Source organism: Vombatus ursinus, unplaced genomic scaffold (assembly GCF_900497805.2).
Source record: "Vombatus ursinus unplaced genomic scaffold, bare-nosed wombat genome assembly UNPS02010461.1, whole genome shotgun sequence".
In the NCBI taxonomy this organism is placed as follows: Eukaryota; Metazoa; Chordata; class Mammalia; order Diprotodontia; family Vombatidae; genus Vombatus; species Vombatus ursinus.
In genome coordinates this window covers 8,402,294-8,429,568 of record NW_020950239.1, presented here as the reverse complement: position 1 = coordinate 8,429,568, position 27,275 = coordinate 8,402,294, and the positions used below count along the sequence as shown (strand labels likewise).

General features: G+C 37.8%; 1 protein-coding gene across 2 annotated transcripts in view; it reads left to right on the top strand.

Moving 5' to 3' along the window:
• G3BP2 (G3BP stress granule assembly factor 2) overlaps positions 1–26,933 on the top strand; it is a 43,737-nt gene extending 16,804 nt beyond the window's left edge. The window contains exons 2-12 of one of the 2 annotated variants that reach the window (XM_027854529.1): positions 6,534–6,652; positions 10,386–10,467; positions 12,281–12,454; positions 13,462–13,552; positions 13,966–14,068; positions 14,655–14,835; positions 16,017–16,115; positions 21,010–21,112; positions 22,481–22,609; positions 23,279–23,397; positions 23,937–26,933. In XM_027854529.1, the coding sequence (XP_027710330.1) occupies positions 6,558–6,652; positions 10,386–10,467; positions 12,281–12,454; positions 13,462–13,552; positions 13,966–14,068; positions 14,655–14,835; positions 16,017–16,115; positions 21,010–21,112; positions 22,481–22,609; positions 23,279–23,397; positions 23,937–24,209 (1,449 nt within the window). In that variant the 5' untranslated portion in view covers positions 6,534–6,557 and the 3' untranslated portion in view covers positions 24,210–26,933. The remainder of the gene's footprint in view (positions 1–6,533; positions 6,653–10,385; positions 10,468–12,280; positions 12,455–13,461; positions 13,553–13,965; positions 14,069–14,654; positions 14,836–16,016; positions 16,116–21,009; positions 21,113–22,480; positions 22,610–23,278; positions 23,398–23,936) is intronic. The other variant, XM_027854530.1, reaches the window with a different exon arrangement.
• Positions 26,934–27,275: the final 342 nt, after the last annotated feature.

The following is a 27,275-nucleotide window of genomic DNA, read 5'->3' as shown; positions in this document are numbered from 1 at the left end:
GTTAAACTCCCAAGTATTGTCAAACTTGGTACATGACAACCCCATGATCTGTCAAAAGAATTAGTCCTAACTTGGCTGCAGAGGAAAACCAGGTGGATAAAGAAGGCCTCGTGGCCTATATACTATGATACTGTCTGTGTAGTCTAACGGATGTACATCTGGGAGATTTTGTCACATAAGTATACTTATCCGGGACAAACTTATTTGGTCCCAGAATTGAATAGGCACAAGAGAGTTAGCGAGATTGGCTTTGGGGAAGTGAAAAGCCCTCTTGAATGATGGCCAGCTTTCCTGAAAAACAAAGGGCTAGCTTTAATTCTTTTCCTGGACCAAACTCACTTATCGTCCTTAAAGAGCATTTAACTTCATTTTTATTCTTTATGTTTACCTTGAAATGGTATAGCTTGTTTGTCCTTGTTCTGCTTATTTCGCTCTCAGGCCATCCAAATGTTCAGGTGATTCTCTGCGTTTATGTTTGTTATTTCTTGCAGCACAGTAGCATTTTGTTACATGTGCTATCATCATTCAATAGCCATTCGTCAATCAAAATGGCAGCCTTCTTTGTTTCCAGTTTTTCTTCTGGTGATGTTATACATCTTCAAACCGTGGAATACCAGAATTTCCTAGGAATTAAAGTTGCAGTTTCCCCACAGGACAGTAGACCATCATAGAGCTTAATAGTTGGACGAGACCTTATAGACCGTCTAGTCCAGTCTGTACCTGAAAAAGAATCCCCCCCTAGAACATACCCAGCAAGTAGTCAGCTAGCTTCTGCTGGAACACCTGCAGGAAGCTCACCAGCTCTCAAGGCAGCCCCGTCCTGGTCGTGGATAGCTTTAATGGTCAGGAAGTTTTTCTTGGCATCAAGCTTCCATTGACCTCTTTGACGTTTTCACCCCTTCCTCATCATTCTGCCTTCTGGGGGTCAGATGGAATAAATTGAATCCCTGGCAGGTAGGTGGCGCAATGGATAGAGTGCTGGGCCTGGAGTCAGGAGGACCGGAGTTCAGATCTGGTTTTGGACACTTAACTAACGGTATGACCTTAGGCAAGTCACTTCCTCCATTGTAAGAGAGGATAGTAACCGCACCTACCTTCCAGGTGGTTGGGGGGATCAAATGAGATGGTATTTGTAAAAGCACTTAGCACAGTGCTTGGCACATAGTAGCTGCTATATCAATGCTTATTTTGTTCTGTCCTCTCCTCCCTTGTCTTCTTCCATGTAACAGCCCTTCAAGTACTTGAAGATATGTCATGCATGCTCTGTGTCTTCTCCAGACTAAACATACCTGGTTTCTTCAACAGATCCTTGTGTAACTTGCACTCAAGAGTCTTTATTATCTTGGTTACCCGCCTCTGGAAACCTCAGCTTAACGGATGTCTTTAAACCATGGTGCTGAGCAAGAATTGTACATAACATTCTAAATGAGGTCTGAAGAGGGCAGAGCACAATATCACCTCTCTGTTTCCTGGAAACTGTGCACCTCTTAGTGGTGCTCAGGTTTGCATTAAGCCTTTTTGGCTAATGCGTCACACTGCTGACTCACTGAACTTGCAGTCCACTAAAAACAACTCTCGAGATATTTGTCTGAAGAATTACTCTGTAGTCAGATCTCTCCTTACACTGGTGAAATTATTATTTTGTATCCAAATGCAAGACTTTACATTTATCTATAGAATGTCATCGTAGATTCAGCCTTTTGCTCTAGCCTGTGAAAGATTATTTAAAGGAGTTGCTGTTGTGTGAGAGTGAGTTTCACATGAGACGAAACCGAAATTACAAGTCTTAATTATCTTGCACCCAGATTTTAGGGGTTTGTGCAATGGTCTATAGTTACAGGGAAAAACACTGAAGGACAAGCTGTGGCAATTGACTATGGGGGAGTAGAAAAAGGAAGTGGGTGTTTAGTCTTTGACAGAAATGGGGACTCTTGGAGGAAGAGAATGGTAAGTTCAGTTTGCAACATGTAATGTTTGAGATACAGACAAACATGTTACGTTTGAGGTAGCGACAATCAGCAGGAGGTACGAGAATGGAACTCAGAGGAGAGACTGGGAATATGAACAGAGATCTGGGAGCTATGTATGTATCAAGATGATAAGTGAAACCTTGGAAGTTGATGTGATCGATGAAAGAATACAAAAGCCACTCAGAAGGAGCAGCACCTGAGCAAGGGAGCTATGTAGCTATTTTATGCTTTTTGATGCAAGTAAAGTACTCTTCAAAATGTAGACTTTGAAAAGGGGTTTCTGGGGAGGGGAGTCCAAAATTTGGAGTTTGACAGTTTTTAGAGTGGGGGATGGTTGTCATTGGGAAACAAGATAATTGGTATAGTTGGGTTGGGAAATAGAGGAGAGTGTGGGGTGCAGGGCTTGCAACACAGTTTGACTCTCTTAGTAGCCACAGATTGAAGAATAGGTTCCTGGGAACAGGTGAAACCCTTCCGTTCCTCTCATCTTCATCTGTGGCTTTTTTATGTTTTGCATCATGTGCTCTGGTGGCAAAATTATCTTTGCTAAAAATTTAGTTAAATGGAAGTACTTATTAAGCACTTCTATTTGTAAATCTAAAGAGGTGTGTGTGTGTGTGTGTGTACGTACACACAGATATGTAGAAATGATATAGGGCAAAACGTGTTGAGGGCAAAGGTCTGTAAGAAATGAGAAGAAACTTTGTTAGCTGAGAGAATCAGAAAGTTTCAAGCAAGAGGGAAATGGGTTTAAGGAACCTTATGTTGAGCTCAGATTTGTTAAATTATTGATCATTTTGCTGTAAATAATATGTTCCTGAAAAATATATCAGTAACATGAAGGTTGGACCAAATGTTCTATAAGATCTCTTCCTGCTTTAAATCTCTGATCTCTCCTCCTTTCCTTTCTCCCCCGCCCCCTTTTCTCTCACTTATCTTCAATCTCTCCCATCTGTAGTCTATACCCACTGCCTCCATTTCCTTATCTGCTGCTCAGAGAATTATAGATTAAGATGGAAAGCACTGTAGCTACTCTTTAATTCAGGGATTCAGTACCTTTTCTGCATTCTCGACCCCTTTGGCACCAGTCTGGTGAAACCTCTGAACCTTTCTCAGAATAAAGTTCTTTAATGCATAAAATTAAATCCACGGGATTACAAACAATAAATTATATAGGAATAAGTTATGTGTGTGTATATGTGAGTATGTATGTACATATATATTAAAAGTTCACAGGCTTTGGATTAAGAACTTCTTTCCTAATTCAATCCCCTCATTTTGTAGAAGTCCCAAAGAGGTTACTTGCCTATTACTATTACTTGCCTATTGTCACTAGGTAGCAGGTAACTGAGCTGGGATTTAGCCTACGTCCTCTATCTCCTAACCACAGCTTTTTCCAGTACATCGTGGGCAGCCATTTATAATGCCTCCCATCACTCACCCTAACACTATCCTCTCTAAGGTTACTGATGACATTTTAATTATATAATCTATTGGCCTTATTCCTTATATTTAGCATTTCTGGGGCTTTTGTATTCTTTCATCGATCACATCAACTTCCAAGGTTTCACTTATCATCTTGATACATACATAGCTCCCAGATCTCTGTTCATATTCCCAGTCTCTCCTCTGAGTTCCATTCTCGTACCTCCTGCTGATTGTCGCTACCTCAAACGTAACATGTTTGTCTGTATCTCAAACATTACATGTTGCAAACTGAACTTACCATTTTCTTCCTCCAAGAGTCCCCATTTCTGTCAAAGACTAAACACCCACTTCCTTTTTCTACTCCCCCATAGTCAATTTCCACAGCTTGTCAATTCTACCTCTGAGGTACTTCTCAAATCTCTCCCATCCTGTTCATTCACATTGCCACCACCCTAGTTAATTAAGGCTCTCATCCTGCGTTTTGCATATAGTATCCTTGAAAACTGTCTAAGTAATTTCTTCTAAGTAAATTTAGTTTCTCTCCCTCCCAATCCATCTTTCACACAGCTTCCTAAATAATCTTCCTAATGACATTAGTCTTACTGTCACTTCCTTATTCAAGAACTCTCATTCATTCCCTATTACCTATAGAATAAAACACAAAATCCTTAACTTGATGTATAAGGCCCTCCACGTGACTCTAGCATGACTTTCTAGCCCTATTTAGCACTACTTAACTTTAATTACTGTACATTTCAGCCAATCTGGATTATTATCTCATCTTGCATCCTTGTATTAACACATTTGTTCTTGGTTTCTGCCCATTAAAATCCTTTTATCTCCCCCTTTGAGACCTAGCTCAGATGCCTTCTCTCCTGTTAAATTTTACTGACTTTACTCTTCCCTTTCTCTCTCCTCACTCCCCCCCCCCCACCCCACCCCACCATTTCACCTTGTATTAGACTTCTTTGTATAGTTAGAGGCTGACTTCCTATAAGCATTTGCTTGGGAAATTCACTTTAAATCTAGGAAGGTTCAGTCAACCTACAGACTATAAAAATTCATTTTGGAATGGATGGAGCTCATTTCATTTTCTGTTTGCTCATTTTTAAACAGTTTAAAAAATTGATACTTTTTGTTTTCAGAACAATAATTTTTGTCTCTTGAGACAAATAGTTCAGCAAACTCAATCAACACAGCAACCAGTCTGACAGCTTATGGAATTGGTACCCGTAATTCCCCCTACCTCCCTGTCGGGAAGAAGGAGGTGTTTCATCTTTTGTTCTTCCTGGTAGAGACTGGTTACTTCAACTCCTCTTTAGGGTTGTTTTTTATTTACATTGTATGTGTTTTCCTGGTTCTCTTTACTTCACTCTACATCATTTCCTATAAGTTCTCATCTTTCTTTGAATTACTCATTTATTTCTTGTATGCAATAATACTGTGTTGCATTATATGTCACAATTTGTTTAGCCAAAAAGTGCAGCTATTAATATTTTAGTATATCTTTACTGAGTAGTGTATTTTCTGAGTCAAAGAGTATAAGAGTGGTTTAGTGACCCCACTCATAATACCAAATCATTTTCTAGACCAATTGGACCAATTCATGGTTTGACAAACAAGTATTTTGCTATGCCTCTCTTTCCACAGTCTCTCTCACCAGTAACTATTTGCATCTTTTATAATTTTTGCCACCTTGGGTATAAAGTAAAGCTTCATTCATGTTTTAATTTGCTTTTTCCCTTTTAGTCATTTTGAGTATTTTTATGTGGTTATTGACATTCTGAAATTCCTTTTGAAAATAATTCATATCCTTGGATGACTAGATGGGCATTGCTTTTGACCATGTGTTTGTGTCTAGTTTGTTGCACTTTTTTGAAAGTTCTAATTATTAACATTCTCGTTTCCAGATATCCATCTCCCTATAACTTTCCATCACTGTTTCTAGTTCAATCCTCTGGAGTAATACAGAATAAACTTAATGCCAGGTGATAGCCCTCCAGATATTTAAGGACAACTTTGATGTGTCCTGTTGATGTTTCTCTTCTCCACATTAAGTATTCCCACTTTCTTCATCTGTCTGTCATGTGACATACTTTCCAGACTTTTTGACATTAAGAGGATTACTCTTGAATGTTCTTTTATCAGCTTCCCTCTTTAAATTTACCTAGAAATCGGGGGCAGCTAGGTGATGGAGTGGATAGAGCACCGGCCCTGGATTCAGGAGGAACTGAGTTCAAATCCAGCCTCAGATACATAACACTCACTAGCTGTGTGACTCTGGGCAAGTCACTTAACCCCATTGCCTAGCCAAAAAAAACAAAACAAAACAAAAAAAAACCGAAACAAATTTACCTAGAAATGAACTTTTGTAGTCCATAGGTTGTCTGTAACCTTCTTTGATTTAAACACAGTGGTTGATTTAAGAATCAAGAACTTGACTGGGAGAATCACATGATAGCTTGTAAGGATAGAGAGAGACCTGGTGTGTAGGGAGCAGAGAAGAATAAGTAGAGAGGGAGTGATTAAAAAATTAGAAAGTGGGGATCATAGAGGAGTCAGTCTACACGAGAAGGTAAGAGGGGATGGAATCCAAGAGTGCATGTTGAAAGATTGGTTTTGGCAAGAAGGGCACCTTCAAGTGATATAAGTGTAAAAGAGGAGAGAGTAGCGGGGCATGGCCAAGTTTTGTGGGATGAGTAGGAGAGAAGAGGGAGCTCTTGGCGAATGGCCTCAGTTTTTTCAGTGAAGTATGAGGTAAGGATCCAGTGGAGATTATTTCATATAAATTTGTGGTGGACCCAGTCTCTAATTTTGTGTTTTCTACAGTTCTGTTCATCAGCAAGTGAATAGGAACAAAGGAGGTAGATGGTGGGAATAATCCAAAGTTGGGATTTAGCAAGGTGTGATCAGTGATAGGACAAGAAGGCAAGGGATTCTAGGGAACAGGGAAGCCAGTGATGTCCGTCTAGGGTTGACAGCCTTGCAAAGTCCTGAGGGATAGAGGGATTAGAGATCAAGACTGTAAGGATAAAAAACAGTCTGATTTCTCCATATTATGTCACCTATAGTGTTTGTCTCATTGAAAAGATAACTGCTTGTACAGTTATGCTTCTTTTTTTTTTTCTTTTACAGCATTTGACATTGCGCAGCAAAGAAATGGTGATGGAGAAGCCAAGTCCCCTGCTCGTCGGGCGGGAATTTGTGAGGCAGTACTATACTCTGTTGAATAAGGCCCCGGAATATTTGCATAGGTAATTAGAAAATACACAGTTAAAATTAAAGATAGTTTTATCATGCTCAGTACCATATGAGACTGCATTGAGTTACTACGGTTCTCAAATAGTTATTGTTTCTATTCATCCCTCTTTTATTTTCTCTGTTTTTATCTATCAGTTTCTCTCACTCTTGAATGTGATACCTTGGTTTTTGCCGCATGGTTTTATTTATTTATTTTTTATTTTAAATTCTATGGATCTCTTCAGAATATTAACACTAATCAAAATGCTTTATTTTTACCCCTTCTGAATACATGGAGTTTATTACATATAGGGAGGAAAACCCAAAAAAACTTGACTCAGTTAATCAGCAAGTCTTTCATAATGCATTGAACTAAATGCTAGGGATACAAAGACCAAATAGGAAACAGCTACTACTTAAGGATCTTGCTTTTTATCTATGGAAACAATATGTACATCAATAATTTTGTCCAAAATGAATACAGGATAATTAGATAACAAAAAGCCTTATCTGGCTGGTTGAGAGAGATAATCCCAGTTTGGCTGGACTGTAGAGGGCAGGAAAAGAAGGAATGCATCAGAAAGCTAGATTTGGGACCAGGTTGCAAAGGGCTTTAAAAGAGTTTCTGTTATCATGGAGCCGGTAGAAAAGCTGCTGGAATTTAATTTGGGGCACTAAGCTGCTGGAATTTAATTTGGGGCACTTAAAGAAAATCACTTTGACAGCTGGGTGGAAGATAGACTGGGGTGGTGAGAGACTGATAGAATATGACTATTGCAGTTGTCCAGGTGAGAAGTGATAAAGGCAGGCCTTATCACAAAAAGCCTTTAGCTCTGGTGGTGACTGTATCAGTAGATGGTGATATATAGGAGAAATGATGGAAACATAGAAAGAAGGATAGATTGGGCAGCATATTTGGGAGGTGAGTGGAAGAGTTGAGGCTATAATCCTTGGAAGCTGCAATCAATAAGATGATGGGTTTTTTGGGGGGGAGGGGTTTTTTAAAAATAGAAATGGGAAAGTTTTAATAATTATAATGAAATTAACAAACACCGTGTAAAACTAGCAAAGTGTAACAGAAGAAGAGGATTATACATGAAACTTATATTTCCTTTTAAGGGATAGGGAGACTACCTGAATTTCATTTGTATAAGGTATTTCCAGTAAGGAACTCTCATTAGCAGTGCAGGTCAGCACCTTTTCATTAACTCAGACTCTTAGTTGCTTAGAACACTGAGTAGTTAAACAGCTGGCCCAAGGACAGTAGGGTCAGAGGGAAGACCTGATCCCAGGTTTTCCTGGCTCCAATGCAGCTCTCTATCCGCGATTCCACTTTTAATTCAACATAACTCTCAAAGCTACTTGCTGCTTGTCTTTTCATTTTGGCTATCTCTTCTCTATGTTAAAAAAAATGCTTAAATGACACTTTTCCCCTGATGTGCATTGCTAGTCTCCTTCTCCCTGCCATTCCTCAGATTGGTGCGGGTAAGTGGGAACAAAACTCTTGAAACAAATCAGCATAATCAGGCACAACAAATTTCCACATTGGGCATATTCACAAATGGTACGTCTCCTTCTGTACTACATCCATCACCTCTATGTCAGGAGGTGAGTAACATTCTTTATCAGTGGTCCTCTGAAAATGCATTATCAAGGTTCTTAAGTATTTCAGAGTTGTTTTTCTTGTAGTACAAATTATTCCCCTGGTTTTTGTTCACTTCAGTCTTCATTAGTTCATGCAGTTTTTCCCAAGTTTCATTTACATGCTATAATTTCTTTAATTATTCCTCAGTGGATAGGCACCTTCTTAGTTTTTAATTCTTTGCTTTTTTACAAAAAGACATCCTAGAAATGTTTTTGTACGTTGGGTCCTTTTTGATTTTTTAATCTCTTTGGAGGTATAGGCCAAATAGTTGTATCATTAGGTCAAAGGTTATGTTTACAGAGTTTTGGGACGTAGTTCCAAACTGTTTTGCAACACAGTTCACAGCTCTACCAATAATTCATCAGCATAGCTGTAACAGTTGTCATTTTCCATTTCTTTTGCTCATCTTTGCCAATTGATGAATGTGAGGTCGAAGAACTTCATAATTGTTTTGGTTTGCTTTTCACTAATCATTAGTGCTTTGGAACATTTTTTCCATATGGTTGTTGATACTCTTCATGCCCTGTGATCATTCTTTGCTGAATGAATCTTATTCTTCTATACTTGAATTAGTTCTTTACATATCTTGTAAATGAGATCTTTGCAAAAGAAATTTTCCCAGTTAACCTGTTTTCCTTCTAATTTTAGCTTCATGTGTTTTATTTGTGCGACATCTTGGATTTTATGTAATCCCAAATGGTCCATCTTATCTTCTGTGATCCTCTCAAGTCCTTATTTGGTCATGAACTCTTCCCCATCCATAGTTAGAAAAGCTTATTTCCTTCCCTGTTCCTCTAATTTGTTTATTATGTAATCTTTCCCTTCTGAGTCATGTATCCATTTGGAGCTTTTCTTGGTAATATGGTGTGATAATTCGGCTGTATTGTTTTCTACTTTTCCCAACAATTTTTTTAATTAAATAGTGCATCTTTATGCTCAGTATTTGGGCTCTTTAGGTTCATAAAGCACTCTGTTTATGAAACATTATGTTGTTTGCTTCTGGTATATTGCATATCTAATCTGTTCCACATATCGATCTTTTTTAACCAGTACCAGTCTCGTAAGCCCCTTTCCTTTTTACTTTTAGAAATGAGAAAGTTTAGAAGATGGCTTAGTTTTTGAAGGAAAGGCAATAAGTTCTGTTTTGGATTTGTTGAATTTGAGGCGTTTCAGGGCTATCCAGTTTGAAATATCCATTTGACAGTTTGAGGTGCGGACCTGAAGCTCAGGAAAGAGCCTTGTGCTGGAAAGTTAGATGTGTATTATCTGAATGGAAATGCTAATTAAGCTCATGGAAGTTGAGGTCACCAATCTGAAGAGTAAAGAGAAGAGGGCCCAGGACAGAGCCTTGGAGTAGAGCCACAGTTGGTGGGGACATAATATGGATGCTGTGCCTGCAAAGGCAACTCAGAAAGAGAACCAGGAGAGAGTAGAGTCACAAAAGCTCAGAAGAGAGAGGGGCCAGGAGGAGAAGTTGGATAACGGTGCCATTTAGCTGGAGTTAAGAATGAAGACTAAGAAAACACCCTCTGAGATTGCAAAAGTTTGGAAACTAAGTGAGAAGAGAGGAAGTGGAAATTATAAGTGTTGATAACTTTTTCTGGTAGTACTTTGGCTGAGAAAGGTAGGAGAGGATGATAGCTTGAAGGAATGATAGGATCTATCCAGATTTTGTTGATATTGTATTTTAAGATGGGGGAGACTTGCGTATGGGTATATTTGAATACAGTAAGGAAGAAATCAGCAGAGGGAAGACATGCAGGATGGGGGTTAGGTGGGGCAGTAATCTGCTGAAGAAGATGAGAGGATGAGATCTAAGGGCACATGAAAAGCTGGCCTTAGCAGGAAGTGCCTCTTCATTTTCAGATACTGAAGGAAAAGAGGAGAGAGTGAGAAATGATAGCATCAAGGGGTTGTGTGAGGAAAAGAAGGGGAAAAGAGTGAGCCTAAGGCAAATAACCTCAATTTTCTGTCAAAAGGTGAGCTTTTTAGGTTTATATAATCCATTAAAATTTTTTGTTAACTCCTATTAATAGTGCCATGGTATAATTTGAGAAAAGCACTTGATGAATGCAATAATGACTATTCAATTGTCTTTACAGGTTTTATGGTAGGAATTCTTCCTACGTTCATGGTGGAGTGGATGCTAGTGGGAAGCCCCAGGAAGCAGTATATGGCCAAAATGTAGGTGAATTTTTCCCCCTTGTCAAGGGATGTGGGTTGAAATGACTAGACAAAATGGAAAACATAGCGTAACTCTTAACATTCAAAAGTATTTGTTCAGTATACTTATTTAAGTACTTAATGTGCTGAATGCATTGAAGATACAAAAGCAGAAGATGTGATCCTTGTTCTTGAGCACAAATACTCGAATAAACAGTGACAGTCACATGAGTTTAATGAGAGCAATGTGTGATGCTCTGCACCTCATTGCCAAATTGTGCAGTGGCAAAAGTGCTGTAGGAATCAAAGAAGCAAAAGGTAATCTCTCACAATTGTAGTGTATGTTGTGGTGATAGGTAATAGGGAGCTGAGTAGCATAGTAGATAGTGGTGAACTTGAAGTCGAGAGGACCTGAATTCAAATCCTGCCTCAGATACTTAGCCCTGTGACCCTGGACCTCTTTCAACCTCAATTTCACCAGTTTCAAAATGGGATTAATAACAGCCCTTTCCTCCCAGGGTTGTTAGGCTCAAATGAGAGAACATGTGAAGGTCTACTATTACTGTCACAAAGCACTTTACATGTATTACCTCATTTTGTAATAATGAAACACTATTGGGACTTTACCCGGGCCTTGAAAGGAGTATAAGGTTTGGATTCTCTGTCACAGTTAGCATTTAAAAAAGAGGGACTGAATGAGTATTGGCTTGAAAGTGGATATAAATGTGCCAGTGTCTAGTGGGTGAGGTAGTAGTACTGAGGGGAGCCTATCTGAGTGTTGTGAAACAGTCGGTAAGATTGGTCATTAGTTTTGTTTTTTGTTTTTGTTTTTGTATTTTGGTAGGCAGTGGGGTTAAGTGACTTGCGCAGGGTCACACAATTAGTGAGTGTTACTTGTCTGAGGCCGGATTTGAACTCAGGTCCTCCTGACTCCAGGGCCACTGCTCTATCCACTGTGCCACCTAGCTGCCCCAAGATTAGTCATTAGATTAGATATAAACCTGTGCTTAGAATTCACTTGGGGCCTTGGGTTTGTTTGTTTTTGAGTGAGGAGAGTAATAAGATAAAAGCAATGATTTTAGAGATGTTTATCTGGTGGGATTGATTTTGGGTGGGTGGAAGAGGGTATATGACAAGTAAATTGGTTTGGAAGGTAGTAGGGTAACTCAGATCATAAGTGATCAGGGGCTTTATTAGGAAATAATAAACCAGGGCATTGTTCAGTGTTATGTTTTTGATGTCTAATGTTTTAAAATCTTACTATAAATTTATATTTAAATATCAACGGAACTAAATTTTGAAGCTGTTTTTATTTAGATATCAGGTATTCCTTCTGTATCTCCTTCAAGTTTCTTTGCTCATCTTTATAGATTTATTTCAAAATCTTTTTTCTAATTGTAGCTGGTGTATATTCTTTAAGTTTATTATTTTATATGAGTTTTTCCAGATTTCTTTATATTCTTCATACATATCCGTTTTAATTGTTCCATCTGTTGGTTTGTATTGGTAGAGGGATTGTCATCAATGAGAGTCCCCTACATTAATGAAATCACAAATCTGAAACAAAATACCTCCAAACCTTACACTAGTAAGCCAAAATTTATCCAATCTGTTCTTGAGCATTTAGATTGCTTCTAGTTTCGTTTTTTGCCATTGTAAATTATGCTGCTTTATTCCCAATAGTGGATTATTGGATCAAAAGGTATAAATTTAAAAAAAATTTTAAACTATGCTACCGGATTGCTATCCAAAATTATTCTAGTTGCAGTGTATGAATGAATTTTCCCCCCTGAACTCTACTAAGTCTTGACATTTTTGTCTCTCTTTTTAAAAGGATATTCACCATAAGGTATTGTCTCTGAAGTTCAGTGAGTGTCATACTAAGATTCGTCATGTGGATGCTCATGCGACCTTGAGTGATGGAGTAGTTGTTCAGGTCATGGGTTTGCTTTCCAACAGTGGACAACCAGACAGGAAATTTATGCAAACCTTTGTCCTGGCTCCTGAAGTAAGTTCCTTGAGTTTTCATTTCATCACTACAGCTGGTTATAGCTGCGTACTGGTTAAGCATGCAAAAAATATCTTCTCTACTTGTTTCAATTTATATGTTAGAGTAAAAGGCTCATAGATTTAGAGTTTTCAGCCTTAATGGCATAGATGACCTTAGAAGCCACCTATTCCAATCCTCATTTTACAGATGAGGAAACAAGAGGCCTTAGTAGATGAAGTAACTTGTCCAAGGTCATATAGATAGTAAATATATTGCTAATTTTAAAAGATATGTTTGGAGTCGTTTAGTGTAATTCATGGCATCTATCGATCTGTAATTGTGGTTATTGGAAATTGAAAAGTAAGCATTATTTTGAAAGTAAATAGTTCATTTTAAGTTTTAAGAAAATAATGTAATTACTGTTCTGATACATCTGTAACAGGTTATCCTTTTAAATGATTACATTATCCAGTAGGCTACTCATTCCTGATATTTTTTTTTACCCAAAATCTTTGAATTCTATTACTTTTTTCTTTGATTTATTTTTAAAGATCTCCATCTAAGGGGATTAAAAAGTGCTCCTTAAATGATAAACACCCAACCCAGTATCCTTGGTTCTGTGAAATCATGGAATAGGCAAAAAAATTGCAAAGGACAATATGCAGTAAATAATAAGGCTGCACATTGATGCTTGGGTAACCAAGTGCTAGCTCAGATTATTAGGTGGTGGTGTTTCAATAGGGTTTGGTTATAATGGCTAAATGTCACAATTGTGAAACTTGATTGGGATAAATTATATGGGATATGTTTGTACAGTGTAGAACTTAGAAGTAGAAATTTTAGTGATTCAGCATATTAGGTAACATTTTGGATAAGATAGTAGAAATAATTGCCTTTGAAATTTAAAAAAAAATTGGTAATTGTCTTTGAAAGGTCAATTGTGTACATCCATGGTTCCAAAATACCTATTTGAATTTGAATGTTTTACATGGTTATTGCTCGATTTTTTTTTCCTTTTTCTCTAGGGATCTGTTCCAAATAAATTTTATGTTCATAATGACATGTTCCGTTATGAGGATGAAGTGTTCTGTGATTCTGAACCTGAACTTGATGAAGGTAAGGGAAATTAAAAATTAAGCATTCAAGATTCTAAGTTAAAACTTAAGTCCTCATAACTTAACTGCTTTTTAAAAATTGGGAAATAGACTCTTTTTTTTTCCTTTACACATTCACAATTTTATTCTGTTAAAAATCTTCTCAAACGCAGCCTTATTCACAAAAAATGCTTCACCTTGCTGGTCGGCAGAGAGTGTGGGGTGCAGTTTGAAAGCCGTATGTTCTGAGGTGGTAATTTACCTTTGTGGAAAGATGAGGAATCTGAAACATTGCTGTCGACTGGCAGATGTTCCAAGAGCAGTCTTTCCAACATTCATGTCAGTCTCCTAAGGAGATCAACAATTGACGCTTTTAAAAATTTCCGTGTTCGATTTCCTGAGGAGAGATGCTGTGTTTTGTGTGATGTCTGTCAGAATCGGAAGAGGAAGTGGAAGAGGAGCCAGAAGAGCCTCAGCCGTCTCCTGAACCTGTGCAAGAGAGCTCCAGCGGTGCTTACTATGAAGCTCACCCAGTAACGTAAGATGGCTCTGGTTCGGAGGTCACATTGGACTTTATTACGTTGTTTTAGAGGGTGTTTGCTTTTGCAGAATGGCGTGGAGGTGGTAGAGGCAAATTTATTCCATCACTTTGTTGAGCTGCTCTGGGTAATTGCTTTATCAGTCAGATGAATGAGTACCTACTATGTGCTAAGTGCAACATGTAGTCTTCTGGCCTCCTGCTTAGAGGAGCTGGTGTCGTTAGTTTAATGCACAATCATAGAGCACTTTTGTTAAACTTCAGAAAAAAGTATTTAGTATGTTTGTAAAGGTTAGGGATTGACAGTTGACCCCTGGACTGAAATCAGTCTAAATCCAATATTGATTAGACACTGATGAGGAGGGGATAACTCTTCTTTTTTAGCTGGTTGGGGTGGAGCAGTGTTGCCAATCATTTATTATGCTTTGGCCCTCACTATACTTCACCTTCTCCCAAAAGAATTACAAAACCCGTTTACACGTAGTTGAACACCCATGAAATTGAAGACTGGAAATTGGGTTGCTCTTGAGTTTCAGCCAATAGTTTGAATTAGACGTTTGAGAGTGAACAGAATATCTTGTCATAGTAATGGAATAGAGGAGCCTTTGGAAGAATCTTCTCATGATCCTGAACCGGAGCCTGAATCTGAGACAAAAACTGAGGAGTTGAAACTGCCAGTGGAGGAGAAGGGCTTGGAAGAACTGGAAGAGAAGGCGGCTTCCCCACCTCCTGCAGAGCCTGTTTCTCTGCCCCAGGAACCACCAAAGGTTAGATCAGAGGATCTCCTTGTAGATCTATAGCACTCAATGTTTCTACCCAGTGCAGTACGGATGTTCAACTTTACTTATTTTAAATAAGTTGAATGTGTTAAAATGCATAGTGGAATTCATGGATATTAATTTTTATATCTGAAAGTTGCTGTTTGAGCTTTTGACTGAAATACCTGAACATAGATTTTCACGTTTGTGTTTGTTTTTTCTTAAAAGATCCCCAGATGGGGTTGTAATGATTGATTTAATGATGCTCAGTCACAAATGTGCTGCATCTAAGACAGAATTGGGATATTCTGCAGTTCCATGTAAGACTGAATTGCTGTTTCATTCTGTACTGTAGCATCCTTTGGACACAGATGAAAATTTAGACTTAGTGGTTGAAGCTGTAACACAGACCCTTCCTAAACAAAAGAGTTTCCTAGACATTTTTGGAAACAAATCTTTTGTTTCCATTTTAAAATGAGGTCCTTTTTCTTTTTAGAGTACTGGTTAGTCTGGATTAGGCATTTGGTTAATGAAGATTATATTCAAGTTGACAAAAATGTCTGGACAGATTTCAGATCTCATTCACAGATTATTATTTAAATCTACTTTAATCCCCTTTTCTGAATGTGATTTATGTTCCACAGAAATAGTAGTGAAATTATTTCTTGAGGTTCTTGGAAGGCTAAGATTCTTTTGGGTAATGGGAAGGGGTGCTACTCTTAGAGGAAGTGCATCATATGTTGCTATAAGGGATTGGGGAATGTCTGCTTATCTTTCCAGTAAGTACTCTATCCCTTCCACCCCTCCTATCTCCCTCTGAAGGGATAAAAGGTGGGGTGGAGGTGGCGTGGGGGGCACTACTTGAATTGCTAGGGTCAGAATTTTCCTGCACGGGCAGTAGTATGCTTTTGTTGGCCACTCACTCCTCCATGGTATTTTTTCGTGGTGTGGCATGTGGAGGAGCTTGTTATCTAGACATTTGGAATCATTCCTAATTTAATAAGCGGGCTCTTATAATTGAGGAGCTTTTGAAAGTGGGCACATAGGCTGGCACATGTATGCCTGTATTCAGTTGTCTTCATGAATAAATAGTTTAGAAATGAACAGAAAATATGTATTTGGAAGTTTCCCTATAGAAATGTTGGTGGTTTTCCATGATTAGTAGTCTAGGTTTGTTGCATTTCCTGCAGGCTTTCTCCTGGGCTTCAGTGACCAGTAAAAACCTGCCTCCTACTGGTACTGTTTCTTCCTCTGGAATTCCACCCCATGTTAAAGCACCAGTCTCACAGGTAACCAATCTGTGAACACATTGGATTGTATCCTTGTTACATTGCCAATTGCTTACTTTTTTATAAGTCAATCAGAAATTGTCATTTGCTTAAGCATACAAAAAACCAATTTGTCTTATATGTTTATGCACTCACTTTAAATGCTGAATCTCCATTATATACAAATAGGTGGTATTTGAGGTATGAGTGTTGATAATGCAGATTAAGTTGGCCTCCAAAGTATACAATTATAACTTGAAGGCTTTTCAGAAAATATCTAGAGGTGCTAATTCACTTAAAAAATTTATACCAAGGAGTTTTTAGTCTTCTAATTATACAGTCTGTGAGGAATTTAATTACTTTACTTTGGAAAAGCACAAATATTTAATAAAGATTCATTGTTAAAATAGAAAATGATCTTTTATTGTATACTCTATATCAGTCATGTGTGGTTCACATCTTTTAAAATGGAGCCTGTACCAACTTATGACTGTAGTGTTCACTTATTGATCGAGTATTTTGCAGACTAGTGTCAGACCTTTGAAAAATATTGGTAATGTAACTCATTACACAGTGTCACATTGACTTAGGTCATATCAGAATTGATGGTCACGTTTATGCTAAGTATTTTCCAAATAGATAATTGGGGACTATTTGGTTATCCTATCCATCCAGGCATAATTTTAGATCAAGAATCAAAATTGGCTTTTAGTTTTGAAGTAATTAGCCTAATTTCCTGTGATTTTTTTCCCCCAGTCTTTGAAGTTCTTCTGAATGATTTCTGCCATTTTTTCAGCAAGAACTCTTTGAAATAATGTGACCTTTGGGTCTTTAAAATCATTTTTTTCCCCGTGCTCCTTGTCATAATACTGCATTAAGCTTGTGGTGTTGCTCAGTATTCAAAGAGCTTTTTTTTGTTGTTAACTTTTTAATTTTGTGTGTGTTCATGGATTTTCTAGGTTTCTCAGCTAACTGAAACAGGAAATTAACTTCATATTTGCTAATTTTTATTAAAATTTTCATATTCTCTTCATATTTTTTAAACACTTTATTTGGTTTCTAAAGGCACTCATTCAGCTGTAGCATATATAGCGATTTAAAAGGATTTTCTTGTCTTTAAATAGTCTGATGACATGGACATGGGGTTAGTTTCCCCAGGACTAGGAGCAAATGAAAAAGTATGTCCCTGCCAGTGACATAGGGAAATTGCTGTCAGTCACCATTTCTAACATAATGGACATTTGTCTCCTACTAAAAAGCTGTAGTTTTATTTAGGAACTTTGAATAAGATTTTAATGTAACACACACACCTATATTATCGTTCATATCAAATGATACAAAATTCTAGGGTACTTGAAGTATAAACATACAAATAAGCGAGTTAATGGGGCGATAGAGAGAACTTACAGGAAATCAGCTAGTTCATATAAAATAGTATATGTTCATCTGTTTTTTAATGTTTTTTAATTGGTCAGCATCTCTGTCTTTAATGAAATTCTGTTCAGTAATTTTTGTCAGTGACCTCTATTTTGTAGAGCTTGGTACTTTTACAAGCACTTAGGCAAAATGTTCTTGTTCCTGCCTTCCATCAAATTACTTCCTCCTCTCCACCCCCTCCTCCATCTTTCCCAGTAATATTCCAGAGTATGCAATTATATTGTTAAGCTTACTGTTAACCAATTTTCATGGAATGGTTGATCCAAAATTAATGAGAATAGACAGCATTAGCACTTTTCTAAGATCACTAAAAGAAACCTTGTTCACCTTCTGGCTTATTTTTGCCCTCCTTATTCAGGCATCAGTATGCATGGCTGTAGTGATGAAACATCAGTGGTGATGTTTGGAATTTATTTGCAGGTTTTGGATAGTGGCTTTTCCCCCTTAAAATTGTTGAGCGTAAGTGTCTCCTTACCCATTCTGAGTTTTAGTTTTACTTGTAATTCCTTTTTACTTAGTTCATTTTGAACATAGAAGAGACAAATTATCAGCCAAGGGTTCTATGGTTCTGTTTTTAAAGATAAAGCTTGAAAAAGATGCATTTAAGAAATATTAAAGAAATTTCATTTTCTCTTGTGAATTTCAAGTGACTGGTTCAGTAATATGCTATTTTAATTATTTTTAAACAAATATCTATTTTGACTTGTAACAGTTCTTAGTGAAACCCTAGGATTGTGTAGTGCTTTCTGGTGCACATGATCTCCTTTGATCCTCACAATGATCCTGTTTGGAAGTCAGGTAGTATTTGCTCAAAATGAAATTCAGGAAAGTTAAAGTCATTTGCCCTGAGTTACATAGCTAATTAAAGTTGCTGAGCTAGAACTCAAACTCTGGTATTTCATTTAACTCCTGAAATGGAAACTGCACTGATTCAGATGCAGATAAGCAACTCATCTGTAACTTAAAAGTCATAGAGGGTAGCCTGAGGCCCTGAGAGGCCAAGTGAGTTAATTACCCATGGTTAGATAGCTAGAACATGTCAGAGGAAGGACTTGAGCCCAACTCTTGTTGATACAAAGACCAACTCTCTATTTACTATCCCATGCTGCCTTTTAAAACAGAATACTACTTTAAGATAGTTTTATTTAAAATCCTCACTTTAAGATTCTTTGCAGTTTTCTCTGATTTTTAGATTATACAGATTAAAACATCTCTAATTTGTTACACTTTAAAGAGTCAGCACTATCATAAATGTTCAGCTGTCTTTGCATTGAAGAAACTGAGGTTAGAAGTACAGCAACTTGGCAGAATTTTGCCCAGTTGATGCAGTAGAACTAAGGTTTGAACACTGTCTTCCAGACTTGTTTGTGGGTTTGTGCTCCGTAACACTAAAGAATCATGTACTTTTTATAGTAGTGATGTTGACTACATCATTCTCAAAGACTAGACCAGGCAGTAGCAGTTTATTTCTTTGAAAAACACTTTACAGTTGAATCACAATCCCAGTAATGGTTTTCTTAATGGAGAACAGAGGGTCCTGAAAGCCATTGTGCATCAAGAATAAGAAGAATAAATCTGTTTGCTGTGTTCAGAGGCAAGAATCGCTTGAAGTCTATCATTTGTTTAATTCAAAGACTAGAGTAAAGGTTAAAGAATGTAATTTTCTGCTTGAACATTATTTCCTCATTTGTAAAATGGGGGAGTTGGATTAAATGACCTAAGGTTCCTTCCAACTCTTTTTTGGGACAGTTTAAGCAAAGTAGTTGAATAGTTATCAGTTTGTGTAAGAAAGAAGAGCAAGGAGATATTGGAGGGGGATCTCATGTCTATTGTTAATTTTCTTATGGCATCTCTATAGTTAAATTATTGGGCTTCTGCCTTTACCTGCAGACTTAAAACACACAGTATTTGGGGGCAGGAGAAATTCATGCTCTGCTTTTAATTTTATAAAGGTAGAAGGTTTACATTATTTTTTAAACTTTTGAGCCTTCTGTTTCTCATCTTTGTGCTATTTTTTTTACTGTATTAATTTATTTTGATTTATCAGCAATCACTTCCATTGGCTTTTGAGTTTTAAATTTTTCTCCCCCTCCCTCCCCACCTCCTTCCCAAAGACGGTGTGCAATCTGATATAGGCTATACATATACATACCTATTAAACATATTTTCACATTAGTGATGTTGTAAGTAAGAATTAGAACCAATAGGAGGAACCACCAGAAATAGGAAACAAAACACAACAGAAGAAAAAAAATAATATGCTTCGATCCGCATTCAAACTCCATAGTTCTTTCTTTGGATGTGGATAGCATTTTCTATCATGAGGCCTTTGGAGATGTCTTAGATCCTTGCATTGCTGAGAAGGGTTAAGTCTATCAATATTAGTCATTGCACAACGTGGCTGCTACTGTGTACAACGTTCTCCTGGTTCTGCTCACTTCATTGAGCATAAGACCATACAAGTCTTTCCAGGTTTTTTTGAAGTCTACCTGCTCATCATTTCTTATAGCACAATAATATTCCATTACATTCATATACCACAACTTGTTCAGCCATTCCCCAATTGATGGGCATCCTCTCAGTTTCCAATTCTTTGCCAAAAGAGCTGCTATAAATACTTTTGTACATGTAGGTCCTTTTCCCATTTGTGTGATTTCTTTGGGATTCAGCCCTAGAAATGCTATTGCTGGGTCAAAGGGTATGCACATTTTTATAGCCCTTTGGGCATAGTTCCAAACTGCTCTCCAAAATGGTTGCTTCATGCCATTTTAATTAGATGTCTCCAGGTGATAAGTTATTATAGCAATGATACTTTTCTGGTAGTGAAGTAGTTGTTTATTTTTGTTTTGTTTGCTTCTTTCCTTTATTTACAAAATAAAGGTTATTTTCATAAGTTTTACAGGTGTATTTCCATGGGATGAGTATTTAAGCTTCTTTGAGATTATTTCTAGATGTACTTTTTTTTTGCCATCTTTTAGTATTATTTGATGATTTGTGATTGGGAAAGTAGAACAACTGTTTGGATTTCTTTTCCTTTGCAACTTAGATAATTCTTAATGGACCGTGACTGATGGTGCTAAAACAATTTTTCCCCGTGTTATCTTCCGCATGTTTTTCTTAACCAATCTGACTGGAAGCCCATTACTTTGTATAAATTTGTCTTAGTTAAGAATTTCTTTAATTTTTTATTGGATCTGTCCTTCATCCAGCCATAATAAAGCAAACTTCATTTTTAATGGGTGAGTTAACTGGGCTTCCACGAAGAATAGAGAGACACTATCCTACAGTCCTAGATTGGTACAGAATACCTTAGAAAGATTCTTTTTCACATTGATAGGTCTTTATGTTAAATTTTCCCCAAAATTATCATTATAGATACTTGTGAGCTGTTTGTAATTATTTAAATTTTATCAATAATTGCTATATTTCAGGTGCTATGTTAGCATATTGCCTAATGGTATTTTTTCTCCCATTTTAGCCAAGAATTGAAACTAAATCTGAAGCTCAGTCTCAGCCGCCTCGTGTGCGTGAACAACGTCCAAGAGAACGACCTGGTTTCCCACCCAGGGGACCAAGGCCAGGTCAGCCTCTTTTTGTCATCTTTGTCAAGCAGCATTGAAAACGTTTTCAATTAAAACCATTCTTAATTAAGAGGGAGTATCTATATCTACTGTGGTCAGCAAGATCCGCTGAAAACATGGACATTTTGTGACAACTAGTTGACCAAAAAAAGGTTTTATTGCAGGCAGTAAAATGTAGAGAAGTTCCCCACATTGATGAAATCACAGGTACAGACCTTCTCCCTGTAAGGAATATTCCATTGATGCCTTTTGTCTTTATATCCGTTGTTTGTGGCTGTAGCTCCATCTCTCACTCTCCATGCATGCTTCCGCAAAACAAAGAGAAGCAGTTAAGGACCACCAAGTGAGAGGGTCACCCGACACCCGACAGATGGACTTGTGTTCTCTGTGTAGTGTCCCCTGGGACCTCTTGAGCTCTGAGACCAAACTCTTCCTAAGTAGCTTGATTGGCTCACTGAACCAATCTAAATAGATGTTGACAGACTCTTTAAAATTTGATTGTGAAAATTGAGACCTGGCTGCCAAGAACACACGTTTCCTTTCTTGATGGCTTCGGTGATCTTTTCCTAAGTAATTAGATGAGAAGGCATCAGAATGTGCTGGAAGCTGTGGGTACCTTCAGAGATCCAGTAACAGAGTTATGTGCCAGCACTTTGAGAAGTATCAAGAGTTGTAGAGATGTCCCCAGGGTCATAGCTTCAGAGCTGGAAGGAGCCTGTGATGTCATGCAGTCTGAGTCCCCCATTTTATAGATGAGGAAACAGGCACAGAGAGGGGAAGAGACCTGCCCAGGATCACACAGCTAATAAGACTGCACAGCAGAACTTGAATCCAGGGCTTTCATACTCCAAGTCAAGTGCTCTTTTTGCATTTTTCAACTTGGCATGATTTAACCAAACACAGTTGCGATATAAAACAAACACAGTATAATCTAATAGATACCAAACACAGTTAATATAATTTGGCAAAATTCCTTTTAGGAGTTTTTGTTTCTTCTGTGCTAATTTTTTCCTATCCAGAAGGAATAGAAAACACATCTTGATTGAAGAATTTTTAAAAGTAAATGAAACAAAAGAAGAAAAAGAAAACTGGAACACTGTAATTTATAATGACTGACTTGACGTAGGAGAAGAGAGAGCAAATGCCCCTCTTCTCCTCCTTTGCAGAGAGGAGGGACTCGAGGATGGGGAGCATTGCATACTCCGTTGTGGAAGACGCTTACGGTGTTGGATTTGTTTTGTTGCCCTTTTTGACCTGTTCTGTAGCTTACTCAACGGAGAAGGGAAGGGAGAATATTCAGAGATAAGTGGGACGCCAAGATGGCAATAACGTCAAAATGAACTTGTAAGAATTGTTCTTTGTTTGTAGGCCGAGGAGATATGGAGCAGAATGAATCAGACACCCGAAGAATAATCCGTTACCCAGACAGTCACCAACTCTTTGTGGGCAACTTGCCACATGACATTGATGAGAATGAGCTAAAGGAATTCTTCATGAGTAAGTTTTCTTTTGTAAAAACTTATTTTATTTTAAAATGAGCACAGACACTATGGGAAGAGCTAAAGTATGGATTTTTTTTGGGGGGCAGTGGAGTGAGGCAAAGTTTTTGCTGCCTTTTCATATTTTGACACTTGCCCACACTCTTTGTTCGGAAATTTGCCAGTTTCTAGCAATTTGTCAAAAAATCATAAGAAAGTGACACACCATTCTGGCTACCATATGTGACACGTGCTGTGATAGGGGAGCAAGGAGAAAGGATATCTATATCCTTTATAACCTTGGAGTTGAGTTATATAGTTCAGAATAGGGGGATGGGGTAGGGGAATGGGGCCAGAACCTTCTGAGGGTGAGATTGGAATTGCTAGCTGCAGTCGCTGCTAAGAGATGGACACCAGCTGTTAGTTGCCTGCCACCTTCTTCCACAATTGAGCTACGTTGATTCCAGGAGTCCTTTCTTCAGCATTAAAAGTCTAAGGATTGAGCTTTAATTGTCACCAGTTAGGTGGATAACTGAAGTTCCTTGTCTAAATTATGTTTTTGTTTCAGTTTAGAGTAAAATTATTAAAATGTTTAAGTTATACAATGAAAACTTCTGTGAAGTTTTAAAAACTATTCTTTTTAAGGATTTAAGACTTAGGCTTTCTATGTGCTATTCTGTTTTTGTAGGTTTTGGAAATGTAGTGGAACTTCGCATCAATACTAAAGGAGTTGGTGGAAAGCTACCAAATTTTGGATTTGTGGTTTTTGATGACTCTGAGCCAGTTCAGAGAATCTTAGTTGCAAAAGTAAGTTATCTCAAGTTTATCTGAAATAGTGTGATCTTTCTGTTGTGTCTTATTAGTTTCATGGACTTATAGATAAAGAGTTGGAAGGAATTCCTCTGAGGCCTTTCCTGAAAACCTCTTTGGGGCAGAGAGGCAGAAGTGGTGGATTTGGAATCAGACACTGGATTACAGTTCCATTTCTGTTCCTTATTATCTATGTGACTTTGAGCATAATTTCAAAACTTTAAGGTCTTTTTCAAAAGAAAATGCTATGATTCTATGACAAATCAGTGCCTTCCTTGGTAATTATGTGAATGATAATAAAATATTACTGTGTTTCGTAGCTTGCCTTTAGTGAGGAGGGTACACAGATTTCTGTATTTCAGTTCCTGGAAAAGTGGGAGGCAGAAACTCAGGATCCCTCACAAGGGAAGGGGAGGTTGATTGTCCCTATTGTGGTGGTTGTTTTTGTTTTTTTTTTTAAAGAATTTTCCTTTTTCTCTGAAACTTAGTGACTCACTGTCCAGTTTAACTACTTACATCTTCTCTCCTTTTTAAAGCCAATTATGTTCCGTGGGGAAGTCCGCTTGAATGTAGAAGAGAAAAAAACAAGAGCTGCAAGAGAGCGAGAAACGAGAGGTGGCGGTGACGACCGGAGGGATCTCCGGCGCAGCGACCGGGGTCCTGGAGGGCCTCGTGGCCTCGTGGGTGGTGGCATGATGCGTGACCGCGATGGAAGGGGCCCTCCTCCGAGAGGTGGCATGGCACAGAAGTTGGGCTCTGGAAGAGGCGCTGGGCAGATGGAGGGCCGCTTCACCGGACAGCGTCGCTGAAACCCCACTGTTAGCAGACAGTCTTGGCAGTGGTACATTATTCGTCGTGTTTGCATTCTTGTTAATTTTTTTGGCTTTGGAATGTGACACAGCCTTTTTGATCATTTCTTTGATGTGAAAAGCATCCTTTGGTTACCAGTTAAATTGAGGTGGACATTCTTTCCCCAATTTCACAACAGGATTCACATTGTTAATTTATAAATCTAGACGTGGAGAATTAAGGACTGAGAAATGACCAGTATCTTAAATGATCTGCAACAAAAGTGAACCTAAAAGACATGCCCAACTGAATTCGGGTCCTTTTCAGTCAGAAATCCTCTGCTGCACATTTTGTTTAAGTGTTACTGTTTCTGCCTATTACTGTTGGAAACATCAATAGTGCAATCTGTGCAATTGGAGAATCTTGCCTTTTTTTTTTTTAAGAACACTTGGCTAAAAACAAAACAAAACAACACAAAACCCACCACCAACAACAAAAGAAAAAAAAACAAAACAAAAAAAGACAAACTCGTGTTATGCACTTATCAAAATGCACTAATGGGTACTCTGAACTCAATTCCATTGGCATCTGCAGGAGGAGGCAGCAGGAAAACAGAAAGTCCTTCTACTTCTTCTCTAGATAGAGAATAAATTCTGAAATGATGCAGGCGTGAGCGTCTGCTGCACGTGTAAACCTTACCAAGACTATAAGTGTATTCCAGAGGGAAATCATTTAGGTGTGAACTAAATAATATGGTCCAGAACTCTATTGCTCTGGTCTTGAATATTAGACCAGTGTAGTAGCTCATCTAAGATTTTTCTACCTGCCCCTCTTCAGTCCAGGGATGGTTGGCTGCTCAACACACTCCTCCCCCACTTTGTCCTTTCTTTAAGCTGTGTACAGTGAAAATTGTCCTTACTGTATTTTTAGTTCTCTGGTAATGTTATAAGCATGATGGTGCCTTCTCTTAATACATCATTCCAGTCTCGCTGGTGATTTTGTACAGTAGAGTGTATGGTTTGCTGTGCTGCAAAGCCAAACAGCTGCAAAATGTTTAAAGAAATCATTGAAATGTATAAAAATTGCAGTATCTTTCAATCAGTAAAAGTGACTAGCATGTTCTTTCCCTTGCTTTCAGTTAACAGCTGTGATGCTTTCTGTGGGAGGGAGGTGCGGTGGCATAAAGGAGGGGTGGGAGACGAGGGTGACATCCAAGTAGTCCCCAGGTCTGACTTTTCACTTAAAAAGCATGAAGATGAATGAATGTTGGCATTTAGCATTTGGAGGTGCTTTTGAAAAGTCAATCAACTTAATGTACATTTCTAATAATTTTTTTAAGTGATCACATCTGTATGTGGCAAGTAAAATAAAATGAGGATACTGCAATTTTCAGAGCAGAGGGCAGCTATAATTGTTTGCATCTTGTTTTGGGAGGGGAACTGTCCATTTTGCACAATTCTTGAACTAGGACCCATGTGGCTCAGAATTTAGGGCTGGGGCAACATCCTTTTTTATTTTTACATGGATCTTAAGCAATTCTGTGAGGAAGGTTCGCAACTACTGAATTACTTGCTATCCTGCCTTCATAGAAAGTTTAATTAAACTGCAAAGCAGCAAAGGATATTAGCCAGTTGTGTGCAGTGGTATTCAGTAAACACCAGTATCTGATGCTTCGGGTTAAGAGTGGAGTCGATAAGTGTGATGGACCACTTAACGCTGCTTTTAAACATGGAAGACCTCATTACATTGTAAATCTTTTTTTTTTTAATGCCTATGGTATAGTAGCAATTTGTTTCTGAATTATGCAACTGTTTTGCTCTCTAGTAAACTGGCAGATGATGCACATCTTTTGTTTTTCCTGTACTAAGTAATGTGAGTGAAATTCTATCTGTCTAGTTTTTTCTTTCTAAAATTGAGGTCTTTCATGTTTGATAGGATGTCTTGCACTATTTCAATATGTTTTTTGGGGACACATTTCATGGTTTCTATTTCTGGTTTAAGGATTTTTTTTGTTTGTTTGAAACCGTTTTACAGTTTCAAAAGTTAAGTGTAGTACTTGAAGTCCTAACCAGAAAACATGACTTTGGTCTTGAGTTTTGAAGCCTTTATTCAAACTATCTTAAAATAAGTAGTTTATTACCCATGTTTTCTTTTAAACCTGTTAGTCCATATCTCATGCCCTCCCCCACCCCATCCCTTTTTACCCCATGTTCTCCTTCCCTTTCTTACTTTGGTTATTCCTAATTCTTGATCATCGCCCTGCCACCATATAAACTCTTTCTGGCACCAGGAGTAATTACAAATAGAAGTGTAGAAACCTAGAACAGCAAAGAGCCATTCCGCCTCAGTATTGCTTCTTTGAAAACCATGGTTAAATCATTAATTAAAATATCAAACAGAAGTTTACATGGTGATTGCTCACCTACTGTACTGTGGACTTTAACATTCTTGTCCCCCTTTTTTTCAGCAAAAGCAAAGACTCATCTACCATTACTGTTAATTGCTGATTTGTTGATGGTAGTTTTCGATCATTCTGATCCCATTTCAACAAAACTGGCTTTACCATTTGGGCTTGAGTTAGGTATAGAAGACAGTGGATTACCATCTTTATTGCTGTAATGTGTTAAGCATTATATGCTCGTAGAAGCTAGTTAATTGTTTCCGGTGGAAAGTATTCTTTGAGTTTCCATTTTGAATGTGTTTTGACTAAACATACAATAAACTACTGATGTCTGCAGCATTTATCTATGTCCTTAATTTAATCTGTAGGATTTTGTTCTTAAGAACTATATATTTTTCCAAGTTGCATTTCACATAGTTTTGTAAAAAGTCAAAAGAAGGGATCACCCTAAGTTTAGCTTGTTTTCAAAGACTCATAGCTTCTGGATTACATATAAAAAAGGAAATTATTTAAAAACTGGTTTAAAAGGGAAAAAAGTGGTCTGGGATAAAAGTTTAAGAATGTTGAATGGAAGAAATAGTAAGGGAGATCACAAGATCGCTGCTTCATTTATTATAGGAGAAACCTAGAATCCTGGATTTTTTAATTTACCTACTGAGTTCAACATCGAGAGCAAAACTAGACT